At 39.9% G+C, this 27,171-nt stretch overlaps 2 protein-coding genes across 5 annotated transcripts in view; one reads left to right on the plus strand and one right to left on the minus strand.

Moving 5' to 3' along the window:
* LOC115231653 (radial spoke head protein 3 homolog) overlaps window positions 1-14,079 on the plus strand; it is a 71,010-nt gene extending 56,931 nt beyond the window's left edge. For all 4 annotated transcript variants that reach the window (XM_036500702.1, XM_029801628.2, XM_036500704.1 and 1 more), the window contains exon 8: window positions 13,961-14,079. In XM_036500702.1, coding sequence (XP_036356595.1) covers window positions 13,961-14,050 — 90 coding nt within the window. In that variant the 3' untranslated portion in view covers window positions 14,051-14,079. The remainder of the gene's footprint in view (window positions 1-13,960) is intronic.
* Window positions 14,080-16,889: 2,810 nt separating this feature from the next.
* The window catches only part of LOC115232538 (zinc finger protein 236), a 13,808-nt gene continuing 3,526 nt past the window's right edge, over window positions 16,890-27,171 (minus strand). Inside the window, exons 2-3 of the mRNA XM_029802476.2 lie at window positions 19,478-19,727; window positions 16,890-18,196 (exon numbers count right to left, since the gene is read on the minus strand). Coding sequence (XP_029658336.1) covers window positions 16,968-18,196; window positions 19,478-19,727 — 1,479 coding nt within the window. The 3' untranslated portion in view covers window positions 16,890-16,967. The remainder of the gene's footprint in view (window positions 18,197-19,477; window positions 19,728-27,171) is intronic.

Genomic DNA, 27,171 nt, shown 5'->3' on the forward strand with positions numbered 1-27,171 from the left:
TATATATATTATATATATATATATATAAAATCTCGGACATAGCCTTCACTGCCTCTGACATCATAGCAGCAATAAATGAGGTCAAATACTATTCTGCTGTAGGCCCTGATAGATTCCCCACTAGTCTCCTGAAGGAAGGTAGACACTAACTTGCAGTCCCTCTGACCAACCTCTAGAGAAATTCGTTAGACTCAGGTTATATACCGAAACAGCTTCTATCTCAGTCGGTCATCCCTGTTTTCAAACAGGGAAACAGATCCCTCGCAGTCAACTATCGTCCAATCTCACTCACCTCCCACATCATTAAAGTATTTGAACAGGTGCTGAGATAAAGGATAGCTGGCTTCCTGGAGACCCACAAACTCCTAAATGCAAATCAGCATGGCTTTCGCTGTGTCAGGGACTGTCTAACACAGCTCTTACACCACATTGAAGATGTACTCAAAGCCTTGGGAACAGGTTCGAACTCTGATGTCATATATCTTGACTTCAGTAAAGCGTTCGACAGGGTTGACCATAATATCCTACTCTCAAAATTGGCAAATGTTGGAATCTGTGGAAAACTACTACACTGGATTAAGTATTTCCTGGCGAGTAGAACACAACATGTTGTAGTTGATGGAGTCCACTCAAGCCCAGCAAAAGTCACCTGCGGTGTCCCCCAGGGGACTGTCTTGGGCCCGCTACTCTTTATAATTTACATAAACGACCTTTCTAGTGTCGTACATTACTGCAAAGTGAAAATATTTGCTGATGACACTAAGCTCCAGCCAATCGTCAATGAAGAAACAGACCGAACTCAACTCCAGTCTGATCTATATGCTGTGAGTCAATGGGCAGACAGAAACAAAATGCAACTGTTTTGAGGGAAAATTTGAGCTGATGCATTTTGGAAGAAATTCCTCACTAAAACATACTCTCTTCCTTCAGGGGAACCGCTCACAACCTCTAACAATATCAGAGACCTGGATGTAATTGTTGATGACGATCTCAGTTGGAGTGCACGCATCAACAATAAGGTCGATATACCTCGTAGGATGAGCTCCTGGATCTTAAGAACTTTCCGGCCCAGAGAACAAGGCGTCACCATTTCACTTTTCTCCTCCTTTGTACGGCCACACCTCGAATAGTGATGCCCCTTGTGGTCTCCCCATACAAAACAAAACATCTCGAGGATCGAATCACCCCAGAGGGCATTCACTAAACAAATTGAAGGCATAACTAATCTCGATTATTGGGACCGCCTCAAAGCCTTGAAACTCTACTTTCTCCAGCACCGCCATGAGTGGTACATCATTTATACGATCTGGAGAATATGCCATCAGCATTGGCCAAACAACCTGAACATTAGTTTCAAGGTTCATCCAAGGCTGGGACCACAGGCCATACGTCCCCTGCCCAATTCAGGATTGCAGCATATAGGTACACTGCGACATAATTTCTTTTCCTCAACAGGCCCTGCCCTGTTTAACATTGTCCCAAAAGACATCAAAGAGGAAACGGATCCCATCACCTTTAAACAGAGTCTGCACAGATTTCTTCAAGGAATACCAGACAAGCTGCCCATACCTGGATACAACACACTCAATAAGAACTCATTACTTGAATGAACCATAAGCAAAACTTGACATTAAAAGGATTTAGATAATCCTATCAGGTGGTGTTATTAAGTTAGACATGGTCCGGACCAATCTTTGGCTGAAACATATCTAAGTTTTTATGTTTCGAGCCTACGCTCTTCGACAGAAAGGATTAAGAGGGAAAGTAGGGGAAAGAATGAAAAGAAAAAAAAAAACCGAGCGAAAGATAATTTTTTGTAGGGGTTAACGAAATATCCAGTATGTTTGTATGTATGTATGTATGTATGTATGTATGTATGTATGTATGTATGTATGTATGTATGTATGTATAACAACAGCAAAAATTCATAATAATGCTAAATAGTTCAAGTCTACGGTAAGCAAATTGGTTACAGACACAACTGCAGATAGGAAAAGAAAGTTGTCCGATGGCCACTAAACAAGACGGGACCAAATGCCGAATGACGAAACTAAAATCAATGTCTCGAATTGAAAGACCTTCATTTTAGTTCCTCTTTTTTAATAGATTTTATTATTTCTTGCAAACCATCAAACTTCCAGAAACTTCATCCATTTGGATATATTTTGAACATTTAAATTATTATACATACAGACCTACATTTATTCTGCTAGTGATGGGTCAGGTTTTAAATTGGATCTGGTTTTTGGGGCCTTAGTAAGTGAGTTCCAGAGTTTTGAAGAATGTGGGACCACCTCTTAGCCGCTGTTTTCCCCAAGTCTGCTCTGACCCGGTGTAGTAGCACCTGTTAAGGTCCCACTAGCATGTCTCTAGAACCGGCTTCAAACCCAGGCTACTGTGCCTGTTCCGATAATCAGCGAATCCTCTGCATTGGTTGACTTTCGACTACAAAATGAGCCGCGACTGATCATACTATTCCAAAGTGTGTGTGCAGGTGACTGGGGACCACATGGGAACTTGTTTTTCCACTGAAACTCCGAGCATGAACTCTATTTCTCTTTTTCTTTACTACCCACAAGGGGCTAAACACAGAGGGGACAAACAAGGACAGACAAACGGATTAAGTTAATTAGATCGACCCCAATGTGTAACAGGTACTTTATTTATCGACCCCGAAAGGATGAAAGGCAAAGTCGACCTCGGCGGAATTTGAACTCACAACGTAACGACAGACGAAATACCTATTTCTTTACTACCCACAAGGGGCTAAACACAGAGGGGACAAACAAGGACAGACAAACGGATTAAGTCGATTACATCGACCCAGTGCAAGATTGGTACTTTATTTATCGACCCCGAAAGGATGAAAGGCAAAGTCGACCTCGGCGGAATTTGAACTCAGAACGTAGCGACAGACGAAATACCGCTAACCATTCTGCCACTTCGCCGCCTCATGGACTCTATTTCTCATCAACAACTGACGGCTCCGTTTACGGCGTCCGCACTGGGCGACACACTTGCTCTCCCAATGAAGGAGTTTGGCAAGTTTGCAAGCTGAATTTTTTTGCCCCCATCCAGCCGACCCCGTCGGATGTGGTCAGTATTCGTGAGGAACGTAGTAACCCAACCCACTCCGACTGAATGCCGCCGCAAGCACAACTAAACGAGCACATTCCTCTGCTTCTTTCTGCCCTCAACTGGTTGTCATATTCTTTTTGGGTCTCTTTTTTTTCTCCCCACTTTCTACGACCACACTGATGATGTAGTGAGACGAAAAAATAAGGGGTTCGAATCGATTGAAGTAACTCCTTCAACCATATGGAAGTGAATGAGAAAGTCTGCTATGATGAGAATTGATCCATGAACGCAAAGAAAGAAAACTAAATGCCACAAGACAGTGGGACAATAGTCCACGGTGAGGTTTGAACTCTGCACGTAGAGGTCGCTCAAATTGCTAGAAATAGCAGCTAAATCTCCTTCAAATCAAACACAGAAATTTTGATAAATGGACTGATTAGGTTAAGAGGCCTGTGACTAACTGTTCTTGAATATAAGACTGGATAGTCACGGTCGAAACGTCTTCAATCATAATTCTGTTTTTGGAGGGAGGTGAATCAGGGTAAAACATTTCCAACAACGATACTACTGCTATGACTTTTGTACTTGATGACAATGATGATGATGACGGTCATAACGACAACGACGACGACTATGACGGCGATAATGTCAATGGCTGAATTGGTAGAGGGATCTTTTCACTTTGACCGGCAGATTTTTAAAATAATTTCTTTGTAACTAAACACTTTTAAACTTTGTATTCTGGTAGAATGTGTCACATAAAACATCTTTTTCTCTTGGAGTTGCCGGTCAAAGTGAAAAGATCCTGTATGTTAGTTAGTTAATTCTTTGGCTCAAAAAGCAAAAAGCAAGGCCATGTAGGGGGAAATGGAGTTAAGTACAGGGTGGTGTTCATGCAAAGAGTTCAGGCCACTTGTGGTCAAGAGAGACTTTGAACCGAGCAGTCGTCGGCATTTTCACCATCTCGTCCGGCAGCTTATTCCACGGATCCGCAACCCGACAGAGAAAGCCCCTCTCCTTCGATTGAGATGAAATCGTCGCAGATAGAGCTTTTCGGAGTGACCCCGCAGCCGACGCTCTGGAGCAGGAGTGAAGAACAGCTCTTTCGAGAGGTTACACTTTCCGCTTATGATGTTGTGAGCAAGAATGAGATCACCACGGCGTCGTCGTTTTTCAAGAGAATAAAGGTCGAGCATCTTCAGCCTTTCTTCAAAAGACAAATTCTTGAGACCAAGAACCATGCGGGTAGCCAGCTTCTGAACTCTTTCGAGATGCTGTATGTCTTTGAGGAGATAAGGAGAAGAGGCTTGAATCCTGTACTCCAAAATGGGTCTCACCAGCGTGACATAGAGCGGTATGTGTATAAATTATACAAGTATATGTGTATGTGATGTGTATATATATTTATACATATACATATATATGTACGTAAATGCCTGTATGTAATGTATGTATGTATGTATGTATGTATGTTGTATGTATGTATGTATGCCTGTATGTATGTATGGATAGACACATTATGATAATTATAATCACTCCGTTTATGTTATATATAACTGTACGTTATGTCTGTCTGCATTTTCCGCGTTGACTGCATCATTTACTTTCGATTTCCGCTCGATAAATTGTACTTAGTCGAAATAAGCATTGGACGGCTTCCGTTGAAAATCTGCAGAGATTACCGCTGGGTTTGTAGAGAAGAACGTCTTAAACTTCAGAAAATTTATCAGAAATTTGATTGTTGAGTCAAGATAGATGAAAACGTTACTTTGATTAATCAGAGATGCATCCTGTTGCATTCCCACTTCTAACCAATCTCTCTATATAAAGCTGAAGTTGTCTGTGTGACAGTTTTGGTAGCCTTCAACTAACACTATCTCCTCCGAGACCCTGCGGCGCAAGTTGACCAAAATTGAGAGTATGATAGAAGACGGCTTGCTCTTCCTTCCGTAGAAGAAAAAATTCAAATCGGACCATGTTAACACCAAAAATTATTTACATCAAAAAGGTGCTTTTTTTATGAAAATCCTTATTTTTTACGATTTTTTGACTGCTGTATCGCCTTTTTCGGTGTATTTCAACCAGAAAAATGTTCACTTAAAGAGAATAATAAGCTACATAATGCAAAATTGTTACTTTTCAAAAATTCCGATTCTAAAGGGTCGAAACAAACCCGAGTAACGCCGGGCGATACTGCTAGTTTTATTATAAAAACATTAGTTGACGTCAATAAATGTGGAGTCCAATGGAAAGATAGAAATGGTTGATTGAGCTGGACTTTTGCAATGGTAATATTGTATAGGCGCCAGTATCTGGAGAACAACTCATTTAACGTTTGAAGGAAGTGGTGAAGAAAACAGCACGGAATCGAAGGAAATTGATGCAAGGAATGGTGTTCTGTATATTCAGAGAGGAGACAACAATATTTCAGTGTATATATAAACTGTGGCCCACCAACACACGAGACCAACACCACTATTTACTGTACAACATCGTCATACTACCATCGGTGCTATATGCACAAGAAATGTACAAGGGAACTGCGAAAATCACCAAAATGGTGGATGTCTTTCGGCAGAGCAGCCGAGAAAAATCCTGACAATCTGAGAAATTAAGGCTTTTTTTTATATACAAGAGTATTGTTGCGAAGATTTAAAGAACATAGTGACCGAACGGTCATGTCCGGCGGTGGCCAGGTTATCTAAAAATAGCAGTTTGTGTGTGTGTGGGGGGGGGGGATTGGTAAAAAAAACTAGCAATAATATATTAGAATTCGATTGAGCTGATTGCACGTTTCCTATAAACATGTGGCTGTGTGTTTGAAAAACTTCATTTTGACTAATCTTGTTAAAAGTTGTGGGTTTAGTTCAGAATAGTGAAGTTGAGGCGGTCATACATCTAAAGAATGGCTACATACATTGGGTATATTTTGTAGAATCGTTTAAGTCGAGAACGTGTGGGTGGGTGGGGTGGGGAGGAGGAGGAGGAGGAGGCAAGAGAGAATGTCAGGTAGGAGAAGAAAAGAAACATTTGCCATTTTAACCTATTACAAAAAGAACGAATAAAGTCAGTCGAGAAGTAACAAGCAGTGGCGGTGCTCCAGCGGGGCTTGATCGCTCTTTTCCTTTTTTTTTTTGGTGTTGCATTTGTCAAAGAACCTTGAGAAGTAAGCATTTGCTAAGCAGGGGCTGGCTGCTGCCGTTTGTATTTGTGTTTGTTTTTGTGTGTAAGGGTTGGTGCGTGTGGCTCACGAGCCAGCAGCAGCAGCAGCAGCAGCAGCAGCCGATGGCCGCGTAATGGGCGTCAGCCATTCACTGTCCCAGCACCAACTCCAAACTCTTTTATCTTCTAAACAACTAAATACACCGCTTGGCCTCCAAACCTTTTCTCCCACTCTCTCACCTTCCCCCTTTTTCTTTCACCCCATTGCTCATTCCCTCCCTCGGTCTCTCTCTCTCTCTCTCTCTCTCTCTCTCTCTCTCTCTCCTCTCTCTCTACTCTACTCTACTCCAGCAATCTATGTTTTTATGTCTACGAATATGCACACAAACAGATACATATATATATATATATATATATATATATATATGTGTGTGTGTGTGTGTGTATGTATGTATGTATGTCTCTCTGTCTCTGTACACGTACACATATCACACACACACACACACGTACATGTGTGTGTGTGCTTTGTGTACCATTAGCTGGCACTAAAGAGGAGAATGTGCGGCCACTGTGGCACGCATGCTTTCTCCTTTCGGTTTGTGTGTAAGTTTAATAAATTGTGAATAAGTCTGCACACGCTCCATAAACATACACTCACCGTGCTTGTGTAAACAGAAACGGATGTACAACCACACGGTTATGTCTCTCGCTGCCCCTCCTCCCGCCCGGAGAACTGCTCGACGAGTTGCCACTGGTTATAGCCGTTTTATCAGGTGTGTGTAGCCATGTTTGTCCAACGGAGAGAGAGAGACAGAGAAAGAGGGAGAGAGAAGGAGAGGGGAGAGAGAGAGGGTGATGGAAGGCAGAGAGACAAACGAAGCAATTTAGATATTTATGCTGTAATACTGTGTGTGAAAGAGAGAGAGAGAGAGAGAGTGTGTGTGTGTGTGTGTGTATCTTCTATGTTTTATATTTTACTTGTTTCAGTCATTAGACTGCAGCCATGCTGGGGCATCGTCTTGGAAATTTTTTAATCGGGGATATCGACCTCAGTACCTATTTTTTAAAGCCTGTTACTTATTCTATCGGCCATGTTTGACGAACCGCTAAGTTACGGGGACGTAAACAAAGCAACACTGGTTGTCAAGCTGTGTTGGGAGACAAAGATACACACACACAGTTATACATACATACATACATACATACATACATACATACATATGTGTGTGTGTACGTACTGTTTATCTTCTTTCAGTTTCCGTCTACCAAATCTACTCACAAGGCTTCGATCGGCCCGGGGCTATAGTAGAGGACATATATCTAAGGTGCCACGCAGTGGGACTGAACCCAGAACCATATGCTTGGGAAGCAACGTGGGTGTGTGTGTATTTGTGCGTGTACTTCTTTTTCCTTGTATGTTGGATCCTTCGGGTGCTTGGATAAAATGCGGAGGTCAAGTCAAACAAGTATGCCTCCATGTTGGTCTTTGGCATGTTGGTAGCATATGGAGGACTGTTTTCAGTCTGTCTCAGATTTACATTGAATCTCTCCACAATGCTTCTAGATGTCTCACCAATGTATGTCATGTTCTTGTCTTTAATGGCACCCTTTGTGCACCTTATGCTGTAGACTGCATTCCTAGTTCTACAGTCAATGTCAAGGTTAGTCTTACATACCCTGCAGTTCTCATTGGTGTATGTGGTATTCTCAAAGGGGTACGTCCTACATAACTGTAATCTGATGGAGCTCCTTGGCTTTTCAACGATCTTAATATTGAGTTTGGTCTCCTTCAGAGCTTTCCTAAATCTTCGGGCTAGTTTTCCATGAGCTGTGGCCTCTACAAACATCACTTTTGATGTTTGTCGGCTTTGTACAACGTGTCCACCTTGTTTGCTTTGTCACAAACTCTCTGTATCCTATTCCAGTGTTTACCTCTGAATCTAGGGCAGGTACCACTGGTTTCATTACCTATAATACTATCTAACTTCTTTTAGCTCCCATCCTTCTGGTCGTATCCAGAGAATTACATGAAGTTCTGTACATGTTTCTTTGTTTCATAGAATTTTCACGGGGGTGCGGGTGGGGCACGTTGTTCATTATCCCAAGTCTGCTATCAGAATTTTGATTTTCATGTTGTGTGACAAAGCTGAGTTCTTGTGAACAACATATTTAGAAGCTATGGGTTTCATGTGATAGGAGTGGAGGAGTTCAGTATCAAGGACAGGGAGTCTATTGTCAGGATGCCTAGTGGGGGTCATCTAAAGCTACCTTGATACTTTGGTGGATGGAGCTTGCTACGTGCTGGATGCTCTCCATTATGCTCCTCTCGGTTTCTACACTAAAGTCACAAGAGTTTGTCCTGACTAGAATATTAATGACATCTACATCCCTACAGTAAAGCAAAACAGTTGTGGATTGTTCAGTTAAGGATTGTTTAAGTTTTCTGTCCCACCAGGTCATGAAGAGGCCGGCCACATCTCCAGCTACACTGACATCAATGGCTGCACCTTGAACCTGCATGTATAGTTTCCTGTTAGACTTTACTATGTGCTTCTTCAAGGTGGTTCTTATGCTGGCCCCTATTGCATGTGCAGTCATTCTGGTTGTTCTCAGGGTCTTGGGTGGGTATGGTACAGCCACTCCAGCGCTCTGCAGTATTTTCTTTTTCACCGCCGAGGTGATGATGGGTGGTCTTCCCCTCTCTGACCTTGTGGGGCAGAATCTACTAAGGTCATGATTGCCTAGGTAGTTACAGTCATAGCTTAGTTTAAGGAGGAGGCCCAGTTCCCTCGTGTTGACTTCATGGAACTCTACTTCACTCTCACAGATAATCTCAGTGCATTTTCCCACAGCAAAATCTATGTCTATAGATGGGTAGAGTGAAACTACACCCATAAAACCCACTACACAACCTACGAGATCGTTGGAGTGGTTGTAACTACGGGTTCTACTGAGGAGATCCTCCGTGCTCACAGACATCCGGGGATATTTCAATGAGTGGTCGTAACACATGTGGGAGGAAGTAGGATAGCCTATAATTGTTTGGAGATATTTGCTCCGCAAACTGGCCGTATTGGGGACCCCTATAAGAGGGTTTACGTAGGGTTTATGGTCCTTAAATAATGCGTATATCGTGACCTTTTGATGCTACTCTACCCTATATTGTTTTCTCCTCATCCTCTCTAATTCCTTTTTTGTCCCTTTCACCGTTTTCTCTTTGTCTCTCTCACCCTCTTTTCTCTCTCTCTCTCTCGTTGCTCACACGTGATCATCATCCATCTTTCTTTTCTTCACGTAACCATCTTTCTTTCCTGCGCGGACGTTCTAAGGACTGGACGTCTTCTATCTTTTCTCTTTTCAAAGAAAATATTTCTCTCAGCGTTCACTATTTTCCCCTCCCTGTTTGTTTTCTTTCGGTTTCCCTGTATGTCGCAAATAACGTGAGAGAAAAGGACAAGTAATACAAAGAACGACCCTTCATCAGTTGTCGGCTGTCTATCTATTCCCAATTTCGAGCAATGAACGACAATATGAGTCTTCGAAGACAGTTGCTCCCATAAATACCAAAATGAAATTTAGGGTTTATGGAGGGTCAAAGTTAGGTACAAAAACAGGACAATTATAGGCTATCCTACTTCCTCTCACAAGTGCTACGACCACTCATTGAAATATCCCCGGATGTCAGAAACATATATCTATCTATCTATATATATATATATATATTATATATATATTAGATAGATAGATAGACAGACAGACAGACAAACAGATAGATAGATATATACACACACACACACATACATTTATATGTATACATGTGCGTATGTATGTATGTATGTTTGTATGTATGTGTGAATGAGTGTGTGCGCGTGTGTGTGTGAGTGTATAGTTTATGTGGACAGTAGTGGGATTTGCATTCATAAAAACACCACAAGGTATTTCGCTCCTAATTCGACCTTCCATCAATTCCACCATATCTAACGACAAGTATGCTTTTTCAGGGTTTTAACTTCCCGGCGAGGAAATTTCTCTGTGATCGTTCCCCCTGTTAGAAATAGCAGCCAAATGTCCTTCAGATTGCACCCTAAAGCATCATCAAAACAAAATGAAATACAATAAAAAAAACAGCAATAGAAAAAAACATTCAGTGTAGACTCACCTTTGGGGTTCAGTCACGGGAACAGTCACGACTGTAACGTTATGGATCTGCTGGCTCTGAGCTGACCTGGGGCTAAACAACAAACAACAAGCAAAGTAGATGACTCTCGTTAGAGGGCGCCAAGTGGCTGTGTGTTTGTTAGGGTGTATAATGTGTTGCATAGCTTTGTTTCTGGTGCTCTCTGCTGTAAATAGGTGCACGTGTGTTGTTGTTTTTGTAGCTGCTGCTGCAGGTGCTGGTGGTGGTGGTGGTGGTGGTGGTGGTGGTGGTGGTGGTGGTGGTGGTGGTAGTGGTGATGGTGGTGGTGCTGGTGGTGGCGCTCGTGGTGGTGGTGTTTGCATCTCTTTCACGTGCTAATTTTTAATGTAATAGTAATAACGACATCGAAACGGAGCCAGTGTCCATCACCTGTGTTGTTCTCATGTGTAGCTTATTCCTTAATTATGGTAACAAGGGGTCATGTCCCTTAAGTTTGGTAACAAGGGCTGAGACAGTAGTATCTCCTTTAATTTTGCTAGCAAGGGGCTACTGGGGTGGTGGAGTGCTGGTGGGGATGGGGGGGTTAATGTGAATATAAATGGTCCGGTTATTGTTGTATAGTGCAAACTGATTCATTGGATCAAAGGCGTTTCATCCGTGCCCATCACTCTTACTTTTTGCAACCATAATATATCAAGGACTACATTATCCAAAGGTCTTCTTAATTCTCTTTTTTTCCTGGCAGTAATTCTGAGTAACGATTTGAGAAACTTCACCTTTGAAAGTATTATATATCATATATATGTATATTATATTGGTACAGCCATGAAACGATCGTAGTGTTTTACTCTTTATCTTTTATTAAACTTTTAATACTTTTGATATCTCTCTATATATAAACGGCAGTTGTCTGTGCGTGTTTCTGTGTGTCTGTTTGCTTGTACCTCACCCTGACCACGGCTTTCACCGATTCTGATGAAACTTGACACACACATAGCCAATGTCATAATTCAAAACTAACGCAGAGAAAATTTTGAAAAGTTCCCCCCGTTCTGAAAAAAATCGATAAATTCGACATGGGGTCGAGAATCAGAAACACAAACCACAAACTGTCTAGGGGACGCAACTCCACCTTTTTTAACTCTCAAAAAAAATTTACTATCATTTTTTTCCATTTTTTTGCTATAACTCTCTAAAAATGCTTTATAGTTATTTCCCTTACAAACCTGAGCAACGCCGGGCGATACTGCTAGTTTATTTAATAAAAAAATTAATTAATTAATTAATTAATTAATTAATAAAATAATATATAAATATAAAAATATACATACATACATATATATATATATATATATTTGTGTGTATATATATATTTAAAATTTATAAGTTTAATTTATTTAAATAATTTTTTAATTTTTAACTTTTATATTTTAAAATTAATTTTATGTATTGGCTTATGTTTTTCACTGTTTGATTTGCCTAATAGTGGTTTTATCTCTAATTTAATATAATATATATATTATATATATATATATATATATATATATATATTCGAAACGTTTAGTAGATGAAACCTTAGCGACTGAAGAAGGGGATTTTTCGTTGTGCTTATTGTCCTGTATCTCTTTTTTTGCTTGTCTTGTTCCTTGGTTTGTGTCTATGTTTTTCGTCTCTCTATGTGTTCGACGTCTTTTTGGTGTCCTGTACACATATATGCGTGTATATGTACATGTAGAGGTAGGTACGTACATATATGTTTATATATATGCATATGTTCTATTTTATTAACATATATATATATATATATATATATATATATATATATATAATATAGATATTGTAGATTACATATTATTATGTTTATCATATGCTATATATATAATATAGGTATTATGTATGTGTAGTTCGAAGGACTAACCTAGTTACATTATGTGTCACGCTGAAACTCCCTGAGACCTACGTTAAGGGTACGCGCCTGTTATGGAGTGATCAACCACTTGCACACGGATTTCGCGAGAAGGCTGTTTCGTTGACCGGATCAACTGGAACATGCGTCGTCGTAACCGACGGAAAGCATGACTACATATTACATAACAGATATGGTTATACATTATGTATGAAATATATTATATATCAATAGTATACCATACGAACGTGAATACGCTGATCGCTTCTTCAGTCAAAGCTACCAGGATTAATAACACTAACATGGACCTTATTACATTTTGGTTCTTATTTATAAGATGCAGCAAACATCAGCATTCTTCAAAATACCTCAGCAAATAATTTTTTGCTGAATTCTATAAACAAGATCCGAAGCCCTTGTTAGATTCATTAATCCCGAGAAGCTTTGGCCGAGGAAACAAACAACAAGGTCGAAACATCGAAGTCCTGAGGTTGCCTGACCTCTATGAATCGAGTTTGTTATGAACACAGATTCAACTGAAGGGCTAAGCCGTTCTCCAGAAACACAACAGCGATTAGCATATTCATGTTCCCGTGTGCCGGAACGTATTAACAAAGTATGCGTGTGTTATTGTGTTTTGGGGTCCTGGGATATGTAATACACTGCCCAAGTACCAATCTTAAGAAATTAGGCTTCTCAAAGCCAGAAAAGAGAAGGCTGATTCGAAGACTACAGATCCAATCCATCACTGGAACTGTAAAAATCTGTAAAACTTTCCAGAAGTTTGTCATTTAAATATATATGAACTTGTCTCGATATGTAGCTATATGCATGAGAATACATACATGAAACAAAACATTCAAATCTGCACATATACACACATATATACATACATACAAAAATACCCTGTCGTTGTCGAAATTCTAGTGAGGGAGTCTTGAATCTAGGTTAGAAACCGGTTCTTTATTGGCAAGAAATCTTGAAATAAAACCGAAACACACACACACACACATATGCTTCCCAACTACTTGGTTCCGAGTTCAGTCCCGCTGCGTGGCACCATAGGCAAGTGTCTTCTCTAGCCTCGGCCCATTCAAAGCCTTGTGAGTGGATTTAGTAGATGGAAGCTGAAATATACTTGTCGTGTGTGTGTGTGTGTGTGTGCGCGCGCATGTGTGTTTGTCCCCACCACCGCTTGACAACCGGTGTTGGTGTGTTGACGTGCTTTTGACTTTGCACGGTTCGGCAAAAGAGACCGATAGAATAAGTACTGTTGTCAATTCATTCGTCTAAAATTTCCTCAAAGTGGTGCCCCAGCATGACCGCGGTCTAATAACTGAGACAACAAAAATAAAAAAATATGTTTGTGTATGTATATGCGTGTGTATATGAATAGGGCAGTGACGTAGCGAGAGTGGGACATTGTGAAGTTGTGAAGGACAAAGTGGTATAGTGAGGGATCGAGGGGACAATGCGGTATTGTACTAAATATTTAGGTTCGTATCTCTACGTTTTATGTTCAATCTCTGCCGTAGCCAGCTTTGGCCCTGTGAACTTGTCGATCGATAAAATAACTATCGACCCCAGTCGCTGCTATCAATTCTATCAATTCCACTCGTCTCATCTGTTGTCTCTTGCCGTAAACGAAATGTTTTTATTTTGTTTTTTTTCCACAGTCGACAGACGAAAAATCGGACGAGCCTGAAGTGATGGAAGATGACGAAACGGAAGAAGGCCCCGAACAGACCCTTTCAACCGTCGAATAATCTAACATTTCTATAAAGATGTTATTCTCCATGTTTGTCCGCCTTTTTCATAAACATCTTTTTATTTGATTAACTGATGAGCTTTTTTTAAAGTTATTTTATTCTTGTCAACTTCCGCTAAAATGATTGCAACATGTCGTATTGAATATATTTATTTTGTTCTCTCAAGTCAAACCTGACCAAAGTTCATTTTGCAGTTTCTCCTTTAGGGCTTGATAGGATGTTGTACCAGTTACGTACTGGGGAACATATAATCAACTGCCCCCCCCACATTCTCAGTAATAATAATAATAATAATAATAATAATAATAATAATAATACCTGCTATTGGCTCAGGGCCTCAAATTTTGGAGGAGGGGTGGTCTGGACTATTACATCGATCAACTGTGCCCAACTTCATCGACCCCGAAAAGATGAACGACAAAGTCCATGAATATTTTGTGTCGTCTCAAGATAAGGAATAATTCTTTATAATCTTTGATGTAAATTAATATAGCCTCTCCCTCTCCCGCTCCCCCTCTCTCTCTATGTATAATATATATATATGTATATATATATATTTCAATTTCATTTCAAACCACTTTCGTCGCTAATGTTCTCGGAGGAAAACCTACCATTGAAAGTATTCTCTGAAATTGGGATCCATTGTGTTGGGTCAGAGGAATTGCCAATTTAATCTTATAGTTCGAGTGCCAGTGGTGTACGGTTCAACCCGCAGCCAGACGATAATGTAATTTGATTTTGATTCTTACCGAGTGGAATAGACAGTAGAACAGTGCACATCCTTATAAGGTCATAAGACTCCAGAAATCTGGAGGCCCGAAGACTTCCCAAACTGAATATGATCAGAACTGCCTATGGCAACTTGAACTGTAACTTTTTTGGTATTAACATAATTCTCCAAAGCAGTTCCATTGCTGAAAGAATGGCAGGAAAAAGGACTTAGATTGCTTACGTCGACGTTGTGATCGTCATTGTTCTTTAACTCCAGGTCAACCCTTATTTAGAAGGTATATTATCAAAGATATTTCAACCGTAACCATCACGTCTGTTTTAGAGGATATATTTGGCACTCCATTCTTTTATATTTAAGAAGACAGGCTGTGATTTGAGGAAGATTTCGTTCGTATTTCAAACAGATCGAAAAGCAATGCACAGCACCCTCGTTGTGTTTTCTATGTTGATACTTGGCCATTTTGGGTTCAAATCCAACAAATGCCAGTTTTACTTTATATTCTTCTGGGTCTTGATAAAGTAAATGTCAGTGTAGTGTGGGATTACTGATTCAGTAGCTGTAACCCCTTTCCTTCAACGAGGGACAAGGACCCTCCTACACCTTTATATCAAAATCCCGGTTTACAAAAACATACTCTGTTGTTCAAAGAAGAAAGTAGGTTGTGTTCAATTGTTTCCGGTGGAGGTTCGTAGAATCGAAACTGGACCCTAGAAACTGTTTCCTGAGGATTTATTACCATCTATCTTACAGCAACAAACTCAAATACTCATTGGCTGTGTGATTGTAAGCCACAATACCCAATCAATCAATCGACCAGTCAATCAACCGATCAATCACCCAACCAAAGAACCGATTAGTTTCTTGCTGTGGAGAACATTACAGAGCAACAACTGCAGACTATCGAAATGTATCTTTGTTACAGTCTTCCCGCGCTCTTTATTGAGTAAACACAGCTCAGTAGACTGGGTCGCCATTAAGGGACTTGTCTTTGCCAATGACACAGCGTATGGCTTTCGAAGTCACTGTCATGATTTGTGGTGTTCTATCTTCTGAGTTCAAAATCCGCCAAGGTCAACTTTGCCTTTCATCCTTTCGGGGTCGATAAATTAAGTACCAGTTGAGTACTGGGGTCAATGTAATCGGCCAGCCCCTCTCTGTAATTACTGGCCTTGTAGCAAAATTTGAAACCATTATTATTATTATTATTATTATTATTATTATTATTATTATTATTATTATTATTTTCTTCTTTCAATTTCGTTTCCATTCTTGCCTAGTGTCTTCCCGACACCTACGGCAAAGAAACTCACTTTGTACATTGGTAGGCCATTAGAATAAACACCAGATTCTTCATTTACAAAGTCAAGTTATGTGATAAGGGAAAAAGAAAGAAAGAAAATTGAGAATAGAAAAAGAAAACGAAGAAAAAAAGGAGAAGAAAGGAAAGAACATTCCCAGCGACGTCGCTCTTCTCAATGCGTCTGACGCAGCGCTTAAGGCTGCGAGATGGCAGAATGGTTAAGCACGCCGGGCGAAATGCTTAGCGGTATTTCGCCCGTTGCTACCTTCTGAGTTCAAATTCCGCCGAGGTCGACTTTGTCTTTCATCTATTTGGGGTCGATAAATTAAGTACCAGTTGTGTACTGAGGTCGATATGGTCGTCTATCCCCCTCCTCCAAATTTCCGGCCTTGTACCTTAGGTAGAAAGTGTTACTATGTCAACCTTCGATGTAGAAAAACAACAGTTGTTGCATTCATAACAATGACAACAACAACAACAACAACAATATTTACAACGAAGACAAAAAAAAAAAACAATTACAACAAAACAGATTTTGATATCGTTTTTATAAAACATTGTTCAATATTTTTAATTTGTTAGTATGTATGTATATCTATCTATATATATATATATTTATACACACACACACACACATATATACATATGCACACGCGACACACACACGTATGTAGATGTGTGTGTTTGTATGTATATATGTGTGTGTGTATACATATGCACACATACACACAGATATGTCATGTATGTATAGCAACATGGGCCAGTATATACACAATTATGTACACCTATCAGTCTTACTGTTCATCAATAAATAAATATGTGTAATGTTTTGGATTTATTTTTTTTATTTCTGTTTTTTTTTTTGTTTGTTTTTGTTTCACTTACGGAGTTGTCTCCTCTTCTGTTGAGCTGCCCTCTGGCTCTACTTTCAGTCCTGAGAGAGAGTCCGTTGCCTCATCCGTATCTTGGCTGTCTGATCTTTCGACCTCGTTCGGATGGCGAGACTTGATGTGTCTTTCCAAATCTCGCCGTCTCACCAGCACTTTCCCACAGAACTCACAGCGATACGGTGTGTCTCCCTCGGCGTGTAACCGAATGTGTTTGTTTAAGTTGCTAGGATCACCGAACGGACGTAGACACACTTTGCACTTCAACGGTTTATAACCGGTGTGCGTGCGCAGGTGTATCTTGAGGCCGTACTTTCTAGAGTAGAGTTTGCCACAATAAATACAGAGATGACCTTTACGTGATTTGCTTGTATAGAGTGAGCGAGGCAAGAGGTCGAGCGGTTCTCCGGCCTTCTCGGACGGCAACGGAAACTTAAGGGGTAGTTCTCTCATGCGCAGATTTTCATCGACATTATTATGTGACGCACCCGAGACAACGGTCGAACCTGGAAGATTGCGTACTTGAACCAGCGGAAACGGTACTGGACATGGATGCTGGAAATATAGATTCTCATGAGAGTTTCTGGGTGTCGTTCCAGCATTGTTTGAAGGTAGATTTGCACAACAATATCGTGTAGGGTCGTGGAATTTTGTATAAAAAGGGCAATAACACTGGAAAGCCGAATGCTCAAAAGCAAAGGGTATAGCGGGTGGGTGTATATGGTTAAATATCTGTATAGGTTGAGTTGTCGACTGGGGTAGTCTGTCACTTGTGGAAGAATTTGATAAATTTCTTTCAGGGAAAGAAGCCTTTGTGGACAAATTTAGAGCAATTTCAGAAGCCAGATTTGATTGGGATTGAGACGATGAAGTGCAAGCTGTCGCAGAACCCATTCCAGGCGGTAGGAAACCGGAAAAGGGAGAAGGTCTTTCATCATGTCGAATATCTTCTCCACTTGTTGAGGTTGGGCTATTTACACGACGGAAAGCAGTTCGAGTTGATGTCTTTAAGAGTCCATTTTCCGAGGCGGTTTCGGACGAGGTTGTAGCACTGACTCTGTTCGGTGACGATTGAAAGACAGAAAACGGAAGCGATGGAATTTTGCCAAGACTGCTGAGAATCTGAGCTCGACTTTGAGGGCAACGGAAGCGCATATGTGCCTTTAATGTATTGGGATAAAGATAAGATTTCTGGCACTTCGTACATGTGTAGCGTTGTTTACCTTCAAAAGAAAGAAAACAGAACAAATCGATTACTTACGATGAAAACATTTCAGGGAAGAACATAAATATACAAAATATTAAAATAAATCGAATGCGAAATATATTTTGTTTAAATGAAATTCTTTAGGAAACAATGACGAACCTACTTTTATATTAGAGATTATAAGTTAATGGGTGGCTGGGTGGCTGGGTGGCTGGGTGGCTGGATGTTGGTATGACGATGCAAACAGGAGAAATAGAACTTTAAATATGAGCATATTTTTATAAGTGTTTAGCAGAAGGAACAGTGACTCAAGGGCGCGCACACACACACACACGCGCGCAGACACACATGTATGTATACGTTTTCTCTCTCTCTCTCTCTCATATGTATGTGTGTATGTATGTATGTATGTATGTGTGTATGTATGTACGTATGTATGTATGTATGTATGTATGTGTGTATGTATGTATGCACTCACACATACACATTCCTAAATTTTCAAGTCTCTGATTTCTCCAAGATCTTTCGCACCAGGCACTCGAATAGACACTCTGTAGTCCGCCAAATTAACCTCAGTATATTACTGGTACCTATTTTAGCGATCTCGAAGGGATGAAGATGTAAGAGAATGAAGCAAAACAGTTTCCGTTCAGAATCGAAATCGGAATCCATGAATAAGCTCTGACGCTGCGAAGGATTACCGGCTGGGATTGTAGTAACAATAACAACAACAGCAGCCATATTGCACTCACATATAGTGCACACAACAACAACAATACAGTAAAGGGCATACCTCCACAATGTGCCAGATGGAAGGACTAAGTCTCTATAAAAGGAACTATTGGAGTAACATGGAAGTAGTAGAGTATTGGCAAACAGCAAAGTGCTAGAAGTGGTCAGGTGATGTAGTCATACCGTGGTGTATTCATGTCCTGACGGTGTAAGTTCTAATCCCACCTTTGAACTATAATTAGTAAGTATCGGTAATTGTTACGTATTTAAGTTCATTAAATTAACCACGTGACTTCACTAGAAATATATAAACTTGTGTCAAAGTTTGAACCAATATTTGGGATGTCAGAAGCCGAGGGAAAGTGGTCATCTTAGGGACTATAGGGCTGCAGAAAAGGATCCACCCGTAATCATGATTTTAGTGCAGCAGATAAATATTTCTATTTATCTTCTAAAGACAAAGCTCAAATAGTTGCCACATAGTCGCCATTCGCGGGCCAAATGGTGTCACGAAAGCAATTTCCTTTGCGAGATACATTTTCTAAAGATGAACCATTTAACTCACCTTTGATGTTATCCGGTGTTAATATTGGTATCCCTGTGCTCCGTGCTAATTGGTCGCTGTACCAGACGAACAGTTGCTCTCCTTTCTGTACTGACCGTAGTGTCCGAACGGTCACTCGTTTACAGCCACTGGTCTCATTATCACAGAAGACCTCAACATTCTGTTCGTGTCTGTCTCTGGCTGGTTGGACATGACGCAACCAGTTGCTGCTTCCGTCGGAAGTTATCAACTTGCCGTTGACGTATTTCACCTGCGAGTCAAAGAGAATGAAAACTGGAATTTAGAATAGATTTTACAATTGATAAATTGTTGTTTGTTTGAATAAGCAAACAACAAATTGGAAATATAAACAGAAGCGAAGTTCAAAGAGAGAATGGTATTTGGAGAAGTGCCTTCTGTCAGAAGACAAGTGAGGCGATTTCTGGTTTATGATGTTCTTAACGATGGAGGAATTTATCCAAAATTCTCGAAGAATACCCAATAATGTTTATCAATACAGACTACCAATGGTTTTCTCGTTTTTCTAACCATCGATGATGAGGGGAAACGAATAAAATCCACAAAATTAATAAAGAATTTTATATTCTATTCATTAAAATTTCCAATTTAGGCGTAGTGTGGCGGGTTGGGGGTGCTACTCAATTATGTCACCCCAAGTATTTGGCGGGTACTTTATTCATCGACCTAAGAAAGACAAAAGCCAAAGTTGGCATTAACAGGATTTGAACTCAGAGTTAAAAATTTTTTAAAAAGCTGCGAATAATTTGTGTCCGACATTTTAACGATTAAGCCGAATTCATCAAGATTCTGGTTTCAAACAACAGTCTCTTCTAAAATAGACACAAGGGCCTGAAATTTTGTGGAGCAGAGTGACTCGGTCATATCGATGCATGAGTTGCATTTTATTTTATCGACCTCGGAGGGATGAAAGGGAGAATTGACACCATTACTATTTGAACTCACAAAGTAAAGATCCGTAAGTAAACACTGCAAGGCACTTCAACGATTATGCCCTCCCTACTTTTCAATTAAAAAAATGATAAACATCATTTATTTTACAGTATGATAAGTCATCCATACGACGAGGTATAATCCTAACATCCTGTCCTCCCCCGGTTTAGATAAAGATATTTCATCCATGTGTAAATAAACCAGCGATGTGTCAGAAGATCTGATATGCTGCTTAATAAAGTATGAGACTAGTAAAAGAGCAAAGAATTTAGTTCAACAACATCACGTGATCTGCCTTTACCTGAAAGACAGCGGTTTGAATTCTTCTCGAGAGTGGTTCGAGTATACGGCACCGATGAGCTAAAATAATGGAGAAATATTGATAACTGTCGTTGTGGTTCATCTCCGGGGACGATTCGTTTCGCCTGGTTTTGAGATTTATTGTGGGTTTTTTAACACTCTATACCACAGTCTAAAAGCGTTTAAACGTAAGACATACATTAAGTATGGCGACATCGATAATGTTTACAGTATTAGAGCTGTTTCTAACGGAAAATTAAATTTTGTCTCACTTTAATATTTGTTGCAATTGTTTTTGTACCCATTCCGTTTTATGACCACATTGCACGGAAGATGGCGCAGTATTTGTGGTTGAATATGCCGGAGTGGCATTTCATAAAACTAGCAATGAATCGTGGATTGTATCAAATGCTGCATTAGAAAGACATCCAATTTCTAACATACATACATACATCATTACATACAACATACATACATACATACAGACAGACAGAATACATACATACATACACACATACATAATACAAACATACATACATACATACATACATACATACATACATACATACATACATACATACTACACCACCACATACACACATACATACATACATACATACGTACTAGCTAGGGCGACATGATCAGGCAGTGAAAGTGTGCGAAAAGTGGGAGCTTAGAGAGAAGCAAGACGTGGTATGAGCACAAACCGCAGAGAATGCGGTGCTCCAGCATGGCCGCAGTCAAATGACTGAAACAAGTAGAAGAGAGTAAAGAGTAAGATATATATATATATATATATATATATATAATATATTATATATATATATATATATAATACATATAAATAGATGAGTGTATTTTTACCTTGTTAACAATTATAGATAGATAAGATAGCTAGATAGATAGACGACTACATACATATATATATACATATATATTCATATATAATTATACATATATATATATATATATATATATTATATATATATATATATATAGATAATATATATATATATATATAATATATGTATATATATATATATATATTCATAGGTGTGTGTGTGTGTGTGTGTGTGTGGATGTATGTATGTGTATTGCACATGCATTTAATCTGAAAACGTCCGTTACTATTCAACGTGTGCCCCTCGTTCCATAACCAATGACCTGAGTTTTTTGACAAATGCACCTCTCTCTCTCTCTCTCTCTCTCTCTCTCTCTCTCTCTCACTCTCTCTCTCTCTCTCTCTCTCTCACACACACACACACACACAGGTAACTAGATAGAGACAGATACAAAAAAGAGGAACACACAGCGAGAGAGAAGAGAGAGACGATAGACTGGCAACTGAAAGTAATACACGAGATGCATTTTGAGTGCAGAATTAGGAGCCCGGAAATGTATTTGGATAAACCTACCAGCATGGAGGAAGAGGAGGAGGAGGAGGAAGAAGAAGAAAGAGAAGAAGAAGAAGGAGGAGGAGGAGGAGGAGGAGGAGGAGAAGAAGAAGGAGAAGAAGAACGGGGAAGAAGAAGAAGGAGGAGGAGGAGGAGAAGAAGAACGGGGAAGAAGAAGAAGAAGAAGAAGGAAGAGAAGGAGAAGAAGATCAATGACTGATCTAAACGGTACAAGAAGCTGGTAGATGACGAGGACAACAAGAAGGAAACTGTTTGTTTCAGTGACGGCGATGGTGGTGGTGGTGGTGGTGATGATGACGATGACGTTGATGATGATGGTGGTGGTGGTGTGTGGCTGTTAATGTCTTTAATTACATTCTGGAGAGTTTTTGGTAATTCTATAGAAGCATGGAAATACACACACACACACACACACACACACACCATTTGTGTGTGTGTGTGTGTACGGTACCTAATTTCACTTCATGTGCAATCTTGACGCTATATGAGAAAGGCATGAATGCCACACACTCACATTTCCCCTCTTTAAAATTGTTACTTAACTCGAACCCAACCTTAATTGAACCGACTAATAATAAGGCGTTCCCTCCGTGATCATTCCACCTTGTTATTGCTATGCAGGATAGCATGAGTCAATATGGTTTTGTAATGTTTTTCAAGAATTGAGGGAGGCATGGCTACTATTTTTACCAGGTTGTGCGGGTCCTCTCTAAGAATTCAACCTTTCATCACTGGTGACTGTTCCGGCAGACATGTTAACGGTGGCGCCGTCTTCCGGCCATGTTACGGAAACATGGCGGCTGCGTCGGCGGCGGCGGAAGTCGGGGTGCCGCATGCATGGCACGAGTCACCGGGAAGGGGAGTCTATGGCTTTTACTTCACCTCTCCATTGTGTGCCGCACACACACGCACGCGCATACATACGTAAACGCATAGACGTATAAACAAACATGGACACACATCTGGAAATGTGTGTGTGTGTGTGTGTGTGTGGTGTAAACTCGCACACACATCCACACACAACCACATACACATACAAAAAGATATATATACACACACACAAATATGATTGAAAAAGAAGTGCAAGAGTTGAAAAATTGAAGATTGAAGAGAGGTGGGGGGAGAGGAAGGGTGAGAGAAGCGGTTACACCGAAGGAGAAGTTTGCGGAGAGTAGCTTCGAAAATGCTGTGCGTGTGTGTGTGTTGCCACTTCACACACACACACACACACACACACACATATATATATATATATATATATATCTACACACACACACACACACACACACACATATATATATATATGCATGTATGTATGTATGTATATATGTATGTATATGTATGTATTTTCACCATTGAACTCTACACATTTATTTCTCTCTCCCCCCCCCCCTTGTCGAAAAGGGTAGACTCGAAACTTAAAGGACTTTTCCACTCTTCCTGAGTGATAAACTACTATACCCACACCTTTTCGTCTTTTGTTTTCTGTAAATTTGAACTATATATATATCTATATATATAAAACTCTAGTTGTGTGAGTGTCTGTCCCCTTCGATTTAGATTCCTAACTCCTCCCACATTTTGCGGTGCAGTTTAACCAAATTCGGGTATCTTATAGTCGTGATTCATATCGAGCCCGTCTGACTATTAGCGCGCGTCAACGATGAGTCTACGATTTTAAAAATAATTTAACATCATTTTTTATTCCATTTTAATGCATAAAATGCATCGTGTGTCGATGGCGGCGGAGTTGGTGTCACGCTCACAGCTGCACCTGTTTGCTTCTCCCCCTTCCCTCCCTCGTGAAGCTGTGGGGAAGGGAGTGTAAAGAAATCAACGTCGTAATGCGTTGTGAAGGAAACCAGCGTTCTTTTAGAACAACGACTTCATGGCTTGAAGACACCAAAACAAAAATGGCTAAGAAAGCCCGAATTTATAAGGGAAGTAACTCTCTAAAAATGCTTATATAGTTATTTCCCTTACAAACCCGAGCAACGCCGGGCGATATGCTAGTATATATATATATATATAAAACATACGAAGTGCATTCCAGAAGGTTAGAGGTACTTTCAAGAAAGGCACTTATAAATGTCCTCGATTATCGTAATTTTAGTACTATACGTCTAATAAGCTGACCTGCCACCAACTTTTGTTATTCCAGATCGGAGGAAACGGTTGTAACAAGACTTTGAACGAACCTTGCTAAATACTGCTTGTCACTGCTGACTCGTTTGCAGGATGCAGTCGGGATGTGAAGACAATTTGCAAGTTTTATCATGTACTGACCTAAAACAGTACAGAAATAATTTATGAAATGCTCCAGTCTTCTTCTGGGTGACATTGTATGAGTCAAACTGGTACAAGACAATAGATTAAGGCAGTCACCGAGAAGCTCATGATGATCCTCTTTTTCGACAACAAGGACATCGTCTACATCCACCAGCTTCCCTCTGCTCAGACGATCAACACTACTGACTCGGTTAATCTTCCAACTATTCCCCTGCGCCACTTGTGTGTCCGTAGCTTGCTCTGGGTACATCGAATGGAATTTATGCCCACACACACGCGCACACAAATACACACACACACACACACACACACACACACACACACACACACACACACACACACACACACACACACACACATGATGTACTCATTCACGTTGAAAATCCAATCAGATAAAATTCCTATGACAACCACCATCACTTCTTTTCTCTTCACCTGCATATTGAGAAGAAATCAATACATATTTGACATTTCCTCACCTGATTTCTGGCCAGTCTTTAACTTGCACACTCGCACACATACACGCAAACATATATATGTTTGTATGTATGTATGTATGTATGTATGTATGTATGTATGTATGTATGTACTGGGGCCGATTTGCTGTCAATTCCAAAGTTTTCCAGTCTCTTATTCGTGACCTCCTTTATGCAGATGACTGTGACTTCGTCACTCATACAGTGGATGACATGCAAATGCTTATGAATCGTATTTCTGCTTCTTGCAAGGCATTTGGACTCAGCATTAACCTGGACAAGACTGTTGTAATGTTCCAGCCTACACCAGGAAATCCATATGTGGAACCAGCTATCTTGGTTGAAGAAACAATACTGAAAGTAGTAGACAGGTTTCTCTACCTTGGCAGCACACTCAGCTGTTTTTGCTCCCTGGATGAAGAAATATCTTTCGGTCTCTTCAGTCTCGTGGCATCACAAGACAAACAAAAATTGCTGTGTACCGTGCATGTGTACTGACATCGCTCCTTTATTCATGTGACACCTGGACCCTTTACAAACGTCATGTAAGGGTCCTTGAACACTTTCATCAGAGATGTCTCAGACACATTCTGAATGTTGGCTGAACCTTCAAAACTCCAGACACACAGGTCCTGAGGAAAACTGATATCTTGAGCATTGAGGCGATGGTGCACAAGCACTGGTTACGGTGGACTGGACACCTTATTAGACTGAAGGATAGCAGGATTCCTAAGCAGATGCTCTGTGGGGAACTTGTTAGTGGGAAGAGACCCCGGCAGAAACCAAGGCTGCGATATAAGGACTGTGACAAGTCCTCATTAAAGGCCTGTGATATGCAGGACACTGACTGGGAGAGCAATACCTATCATCGCCACAGATGGAAAAAGCAGGTTAAGGAGGTGTTTGACACCTTTGAGAGAGCACGTATTCTGCATGAAGAACTTAACGTGCTGCTCGAAAGCGCACGGCTGGTGTAGTGAATGGGGAAAGCCTGGTTTACAATGTTTGCAGTCGTGTCTGCTTGTCAAGAGCAGGGCTCATCAGCCACCAACGGAGCCGCAAATGCAAAATAAAAGTTAGTCCTAGAGTGCACAATGATCACAAAGGTCAGCAATGGTCTTCCTCGGTCACGAGTGGACGGCCATCATGTGTGCGTGTGTGTGAATGTGTGTGTGTGTGTGCTGTGTGTGTGAATGTGTGTGTGTGTGTGTGTGTGTGTGAATGTATGCACGTTTATGTATGCACGTATGTACGTATGCATGTATATACATGTATGAATGTATGTGTGTGTGTGTATATATATACGACATGCAAAGGCACATGAAGCCCAGTTACAACTACAGCGGGCTTTTACCGGTAAAGGTTTTAGTTGCCAATTCTGTACAAGACATTGTAGATCTTTAGCTGAGCTAAAAAAGTCACATTCGATCACAGCACCAGTAACAGTTAAGCTTCGTGCAATGGCCATTACTCGATAACGAAGGGGCAGCCTATATATAATATATATATATATCTATATATATATATATATATATATTATATATATATATATATTGTATATATATATATATCATATAATATATATATATTGTTATATTCGGAATGGTCATATTGCCAGTTAGCCAATAAACACGACTTCACATAAAAAATCTTGCACAACAAATATTTAAACGTATATTATATATATATATATATATATATATATATATATATATATATATATATATTATATATAATATATATATTATATAATAGATAGATAGATAGATAGATAGATAGATAGATAGATAGATAGATAGATAGATAGATAGATAGATAGATAGATAGTAGATAGATATGATAGATGTGCTTTACCCATGTGTTGTACCCAGGAAACTGAGATGATGTAAAATTGTCTTAGAAGAGAGAAGGGCATTATCTGACAGCGCGAAACGGTTATCATATGTGTATGTATGAATGTATGTATGTATGTATGTATGTATGTATGTATGTATGTATGTATGTATGTATAAAAGTAAGCATGTATGTATAACTATAAGTATACATGTATGTATATATGTACAAACACACACACACTTATATTTATTTATTTATGTATATATACATATATGCGAGTCTGTGTACATAAACATACACATGTATGTATGTATGTATGTATGTATGTATGTATGCATGTATGCATGTATGTATGTACGTACGTATATGCATAACGTGTGTATGTGTGTGTGTGTGTGTAGTATGTAGTCTTCTTCCATTTTTATTG

The sequence above is a fragment of the Octopus sinensis genome, linkage group LG2 (genome assembly GCF_006345805.1).
Source record: "Octopus sinensis linkage group LG2, ASM634580v1, whole genome shotgun sequence".
NCBI lineage: Eukaryota > Metazoa > Mollusca > Cephalopoda > Octopoda > Octopodidae > Octopus > Octopus sinensis.